This window comes from Osmerus mordax, chromosome 8, assembly GCF_038355195.1.
Source record: "Osmerus mordax isolate fOsmMor3 chromosome 8, fOsmMor3.pri, whole genome shotgun sequence".
Taxonomy (NCBI): Eukaryota; Metazoa; Chordata; class Actinopteri; order Osmeriformes; family Osmeridae; genus Osmerus; species Osmerus mordax.
In genome coordinates this window covers 4,042,330-4,049,314 of record NC_090057.1, presented here as the reverse complement: position 1 = coordinate 4,049,314, position 6,985 = coordinate 4,042,330, and the positions used below count along the sequence as shown (strand labels likewise).

At 42.5% G+C, this 6,985-nt stretch overlaps 1 protein-coding gene across 1 annotated transcript; it reads right to left on the bottom strand.

Moving 5' to 3' along the window:
- Positions 1–39: 39 nt before the first annotated feature.
- Positions 40–6,837, bottom strand: hsp90aa1.2 (heat shock protein 90, alpha (cytosolic), class A member 1, tandem duplicate 2). Its single transcript, XM_067241048.1, has 11 exons — positions 6,693–6,837; positions 5,196–5,345; positions 4,444–4,810; positions 4,133–4,266; positions 3,289–3,627; positions 2,877–3,042; positions 2,497–2,687; positions 1,861–2,008; positions 1,433–1,701; positions 701–1,034; positions 40–495 (listed from the first exon to the last, which is right to left on the bottom strand). The coding sequence occupies exons 2-11, from the start codon at positions 5,343–5,345 to the stop codon at positions 386–388; spliced, it is 2,208 nt and encodes a 735-aa protein (XP_067097149.1). The 5' UTR covers positions 6,693–6,837; the 3' UTR covers positions 40–385.
- Positions 6,838–6,985: the final 148 nt, after the last annotated feature.

Genomic DNA, 6,985 nt, shown 5'->3' with positions numbered 1-6,985 from the left:
TTTTAATCAGTATTCGCAAATGAAGACAAGACAAATAGAACATTGTATACGTTTATTTTGGGTTCCACCGTTTCAGGATACAGTATCAATTTTGATATCTATTTACAATAAAATGACACAAAAGGAATGCCGGTATGTGTATAAATAAAAAAACTTGATACAAAAAAAAAAAAAAAATAGGTGTCAAATGGCTCTTATTTCTTAAAGAAAACAAAACACAATTTTTCAAGGAATGAATCTGAGCTGTTTGTGGTCAACGTGGAGGGCAAAGGAGATCCTGGTTGAGTTGAAAGCAGGGAAACATTCCACATGAACAAAACATCAAATCCAGGCATACACAACACCACTGCCGAATGGTTTCTGGTATGATATAACGGCATCTGGTCTAATCAACCTCCTCCATCCTGGATGTGTCATCTTCTCCTTCCAGAGGGGGCATGTCCTCAAGTGGGGCAGAGGAAGGCTCGTCTGTGGTCAGGTCATCCTCATCAATACCTGGGGGGGTAGAAGAGACGGTCAGTTGAATCAAGACCCTTGAAACTATCTGCCTGTCCCTCTCATCCAATCATTGAAGCCCCTAACACTAACTACAACTACACTAACTAAGCAGTTCAACAGTAAGAACTACTTAGAGTGATGCAATGTAGGTGAGGCTTATGGGGATGATTATAGATAGGACTGTCAAAGGCCCCCAACTCACCCAGACCAAGCTTGATCATCCTGTAGATGCGGTTGGAGTGGGTCTGGGGGTCGTCCAGGGTGAATCCAGAGGACAGCAGAGCCGTCTCAAACAGCAGGATGACCAGATCCTTGACTGACTTGTCGTTCTTGTCTGCCTCGGCCTTCTGCCTGAGGGTCTCCACGATGGCGTGGTCTGGGTTGATCTCCAGATGCTTCTTGGCAGCCATGTAGCCCATGGTGGAATTGTCCCTGAGGGCCTGGGCTTTCATGATCCTCTCCATGTTGGCTGTCCAGCCGTAGGTGCTGGTCACGATGCAGCAAGGAGAGGACACCAGGCGGTTGGAGACTGTGACCTTTGCAGGGAAGGTGTTTAAGGTTAGAGTAGCAGTAAAGAAGAGGAAGGGAGAACTTCCATTTGTCCTCAAAGGGGCAATGTTGTGAAGCAGTAACAAAACAATATAAACATTGACACTCAAGATCAAAGTACACACAACACTGTACTGTACACAACTGAAAACTGTAGTCAAGTACTGAAAAATTAAGGAGTTAAGAGTGTTAAGTGGAACAGGTTTTGATCACGATAAAACTGTAAGAAATAGCTTGGCAGGCCGCATTAGAGTAGTATATCGATCACTCCCCTCCATTGGACTGGACGAGTCTCAGTTTCAGAGCCAGAGATTGATTTTGTGCTAATGTGTTGGCTACAGTCAATACTGTAGCACTGAGTGAAATCAGGGACATTTCATCTCACCTTCTCCACTTTCTTCTCCAGGATGTCCTTCATGATCTTGCAGAGGTTCTCAAACTTGGTCTTCAGCTCTTCCTGCTTCTTCTTCTGATCCTCATCCTCAGGCAGCTCCAGACCCTCCTTGGTCACTGAAACCAGGTTCTTGCCATCATACTCCTTCAGCTGTTGGACGCAGTACTCATCAATAGGCTCAATCATGTAGATGACTTCCAGACCAGCTTTGCGAAGGCGCTCCACAAACGCAGAGTTGGCCACCTGGTCTTTGGTCTCACCTTAAGAACACAGGTGAAGAATTAAAAGAAAGGTTGGTATAATTTAGATTTTTACGTACACAAATATCTTTCACTTTGATGTGATGGATGGGCGGAAGTATGAAAACAGGAAGGATGATTTGATAATGGCTTTTCATTGGTTGAAGTGTGTGTTCTCACCAGTGATGTAGTAGATATGTTTCTGGGTGTCCTTCATGCGTGTGACATAGTCCTTGAGAGACACCATCTCATCTCCAGAGGAGGAAGTGTAGTAGCGCAGCATGTCTGACAACTTCTTCCTGTTCTGAGAGTCCTCATGGATACCCAGCTTTAACAAAAAAAGACCAGAGAATTTGGATTATTAAACACAATCATTCTAAAGCCAATACAGTAAACTTAGATATTATGCACATTTTACATGATTTTCGTTTGGGACAGGAACTGCAAATGCAGTGCAGAAATTACACATCAATTCATTATGGGATGCCAACTATTCCCTGCTATCCATAAAGGTGGTATAAGATGGAGGTAAGAGGATCTGGGAATGGCCGTAAGATGCTTAGCTCAGGTTTAAGAGGACAAGATGGCGGGTGGATCAGACAGGTGGAGAACTACTACTGGTTAGTGGGGCAGTAAATAACGCTCCACAAGACCAGACATGTAAAGAAGAAAGGTGGTGAAACAGTCAATGGTGACAGCATCTACCCTTTAGGCAACAGTGTTTGAGGTCCTTCTCAGTTTAACCTGCAAGGTCATGTCAAAGTGTGAGAGCACTGGTGTTAGGAACAGGGAAGTTAGTAAGTGTGATAAACCAACCTTGATGTTCTTAGAGAACTGCTCGTAATACTTTGTGTAGTTTTCCCTGTCTTCTGACAGCTCTGTGAAAAGCTCCAGGCACTTCTTGACCAGGTTCTTGCGGATCACCTTCAGGATCTTGCTCTGCTGCAGCATCTCTCTGGAGATGTTCAGGGGGAGATCCTCGGAGTCCACCACACCCCTGACGAAGTCTGATCAAGAAACACAAACGGTTACTGCTTTACATTTAGCTTCGTGCCAAAGAAAATCTATGCCAATTACAGCGATGACGAGCAGACAATAAAGCTAAAAAGATTTGCAGAGATAATAAATTCTCATTATAATCTGTTTACAAGAACAATCTGACACATAAAATGAATATCTACAATGTCTGGTCTTACTGAGGTACTCTGGGATGAGCTCATCACAGTTGTCCATGATGAACACCCTTCGCACGTACAACTTGATGTTGTTCTTCTTCTTCTTGTTCTCAAAGAGGTCAAAGGGCGCGCGGCGAGGCACAAAGAGCAAGGCCCGGAACTCCAATTGGCCCTCCACTGAGAAATGCTGCAGGGGGAAACCAACAGGAGGTCAACGACTCAACTGATTTGTCAATGAACCTTACTTATGGTTCAGAATAAACAGTGTTGCAACTTGGATGCAAAAGGACAACTGCCATTTCCTGGTCTAATACCATACACTATATCCTGTATTTGTTTTGTGAGGTTGGGATTTAGAGAGATATGAGGACTACAAATTAGTTATCAGCTACTGAAGTTCTTTGCGTTCCATGATGGAATTGGCATGCCTCACCTTGACTGCCAGGTGTTCCTCCCAGTCGTTGGTGAGGCTCTTGTAGAACTCTCCGTACTCCTCGTTGGTGATGTCATCTGGGTTACGGGTCCACAGGGGCTTGGTCTTGTTCAGCTCTTCATGGTCGATGTACTTCTCCTTGATCTTCTTCTTCTTCTTCTTCTTGTCTGAGCATTTGTCATGGTCATGATCATGATCGTGCTCATCATCTGAACCCACATCCTCGATCTCAGGCTTGTCCTCGTCCTTGTCGTCCTCGTCTTCCTCCTTCTCCTTCTTCTCCTCCTCCTCCTCCTCCGCCTCATCGTCACTCACCTCCTTGTCTCGCTCCTTTTCCACCTGACAAAGAAATATACATTATTTATACATCACTGAAACTAGATATATACTGTATCGTACATAGAAACATTCATATAAAATGCAGGGCTTGAAATTGCGACCATTTTGGTAGCAAATGCTCTTGATATTTAACCTGTGCAACCTCAAAATATACTTGGGAGCATTTGTGTGAGTGCAAATAATCGTTTGGGTGCGACCTGTTTTATTTTTTTATTAAACGCAGGCTAATTAGCCTACTGCACAGTATGTCCCTGTTGTGAGCTCTGTCTTCATGTCACACGGAGCCAACTCTCACTCAACCTTTAAAGAGCTGAAAAGACTTTAAAAACCTACGGTGGGTGCTCGTACATTTTTGCTGGTACTCTTAACTTTTTCAAGTTGGCAGCACCAGTGCTACCAAATAAAAGTTAATTTCAAGCCCTTAAATGGCCTTTATTTGGTATGGACCAAGGCACATACATTATTTTAACAATCTAAGAAATATATTTTCGCTGGGAATACTTACAAAAAGTGTGATGGGGTAGCCAATGAACTGTGAATGCTTCTTCACAATCTCTTTGACCCTTTTTTCCTCGTGGTACTCGGTCTGGTCATCCTTCAGGTGCAGGATCACCTTGGTGCCACGCCCAATAGGCTCATCTACAGGATGACATCACAGTTAGAATTGTCTTCTTTTTTTTTACTGACATGCATACTACTCCAACACAGACCCAGTGTCACAGAACTGAAGTCAAGTCAGACATAGCCAATGAATGAAAAGGAAGTTTACTGAATAAAGAAAAAAAAACTTTATTTGTCTGCATTAGCTGTGCTTACTGTTATCAACTTTAACTGTGAAGGAGCCACCAGCAGACGATTCCCAGATGTACTGCTCGTCATCATTGTGCTTGGTGATGACGGTCACCCTCTCAGCTACCAGATAAGCAGAGTAGAAACCCACACCGAACTGGCCAATCATGGAGATGTCAGCTCCAGCCTGCAGAGCCTCCATGAAGGCCTTGGTACCAGACTTGGCAATGGTGCCCAGGTTGTTGATCAGGTCAGCCTTGGTCATGCCGATGCCTGTGTCGATCAGGGTCAGGGTGCGCTCTTGGGGGTTGGGAATGATCTCGATTTTTAGGTCTTTGCCCGAATCCATCTTACTGGGGTCAGTCAGACTCTCATATCTGATTTTGTCCAAAGCCTATAAAAAATTTAAAAAAAAATCAATGAACTAAGTAAGACTTTATTTATATAGCACATTTCATACAAGAATTGTAGCTCAAGGTGCTTTACATAAAATCAATAAAAACAATACTACAAGTGATAAACAATTCAAACAAATAAAAATCCCAATAAGATCTCTGTTCAAGAGAGAAAACAACTTTAAAAGTAGGAAAAGGGTTTGACAAGTCAACTTTTAGTCCCAGAAGTGTATTCATTCAACGTCATCGACAAATACATAAAATCAATAATAATAGATTAGCCTAATGAACGATAAAACGTAATCGCAATATCAAACAGATACTGTATTTAACGTGGGGGCTTTTCCTGCTTCAGAAGTAAAAAAAAAAAAAAGAAAAACTTACATCAGAGGAGTTGGAGATGAGCTCTCTGAGGAAGATCTCTTTGTTGGAGTAGAAGGTGTTGATGATCAGAGACATCAGCTGAGCAATCTCAGCCTGGAAGGCGAAGGTCTCCACCTCCTCCTCCATGGGCTGGTCGTGTGCCTCGGGCATCTGATGACGGCACACGGATGAGCAAACAGGCTTGGAAGGAGCAAACACACTTCAAAGGGTACACAGCGAGAATGTGTGTCCTCTTCACAGTGTTTTCATGGCACTTCCCAGACAACATACATATATTGTGCTGCCAAGGTTTTTCTCAGGGCACAGAAGGTGAGTCACTAGCTGTGACGTAATTGGCACAGCAAAAAAAAAAAAAAAAAGGGTTACACTGTATGGACAGTTATGTAATCTAGTTATGCGAATAAAGATGGATCTTTGGCTAAGGTGCTCGCAATAATCAATTGCTCCTGAACCTCTAAAAACTTCCTGAGAGACTAATGGCTTAGGAGAGACAGGTGGTGTGACAGACTGATCTCTCTGTTCTGCTTACTGATGCATTAGGGTAATCCATCCTTAGAGAACAAACAAAAAGAGATCTACTTGTCCCTATCATGATCAAATAAAGGCTATTACACGATCAAGATTAAGTGTATGGTTTGACAAGACATAGACTAAAAGTCGTATGTCTTCTCGGCATGTTCCTCTAAAATCGGATCGTTCTAGAGTTTGATCAAATTATTTCAATTTTGAATCTCACTAAGCACATTCAAGACATACTGTGTGGTAGTAGATGCCTGTAAAGGGGTGATCAGGCTGATGGAATTATAATTCTTTATGCACTTGAAGCCGAGTAGCACATGGCTTGAGATGCCACAGCCTAAAGAGAATACTCCACCTGTCGGTTCGCGCAGCAAACGACATGATGTTTCTAGAAACTACTAGATAACACGATTAATTCATCTCAAACCGAAACTCTGCTTTCATGATTAAGGGAAACCTGGGGAACCTAAATATCAGTGTGTCACGACAGTTAGTGTACGAACGGAAAATCACCCCAATAAAATGCGCAAAGTCAACTTAAATTAACTGTACATTAACGTTAAATTAACTAACATTACAAATTAATCCGTCTTTGAGAGGATCTAAGCACGTGGCAGCAGGTTTTTAAACCACATATAGCTAGGAATAGATTTGATTACTGTAGTTAGTTAAATGCAATATTGTACGGCAGCAAGGTACGGTACAATAAATGTGTGAAGTACAATACATAGCCTACATTGGATAACGTTAGACAAAATACTTCTCAGGCACCGACTACAGCAGTTAAATTATGAAAAACAATGATTTAACGTTTTAAAACACAACCATGTCATTTTCATATTTTCCTAATTCTCCACAGAATCGTTTGGTATGTTGGGTACAGTACGTGTAGTTTTAGCTAGCTAGCTACCTTAAACCCTACTTTTCTAAATGATGTATATAAGTAGTTTTCTTTAGTGTGACTAGTGTATGTCTTACCTTTCTATTAGGTGTGAAAAATGCCTACAGTCTTCGTGTGAGGTTGGTCCTCAGTTGACAACAACGCTGTCTTGCCTAACGATGGGGAAGGGAGAGCAGGATGGGTTTTATACCGTCCCGGAGTGTTCGAGAAATCTTCAGCTTCGAGAACAGTCTGGAATATTCCAGGCTATAGCTCGTGTGTGTGCTGTGTGAGTGGGGCAAAGCAATGTCAATCATACAGTATAGTTACTCAGTCCACGCCCATCGTTCATTCAATTCTGTTGTGGAAGGCGGGCATAGAGGAGTCGTTC

Coding starts and splice junctions, on each gene's coding strand:
- hsp90aa1.2 (XM_067241048.1), bottom strand. CDS start 5,345: ATGCCCGAGGCACACGACCAGCCCATGGAGGAGGAGGTGGAGACCTTC. Junction 2,009..2,496: donor AGTTCTCTAAGAACATCAAG/GTTGGTTTATCA, acceptor TTTTTGTTAAAG/CTGGGTATCCATGAGGACTC. Junction 1,702..1,860: donor ACATATCTACTACATCACTG/GTGAGAACACAC, acceptor TGTGTTCTTAAG/GTGAGACCAAAGACCAGGTG.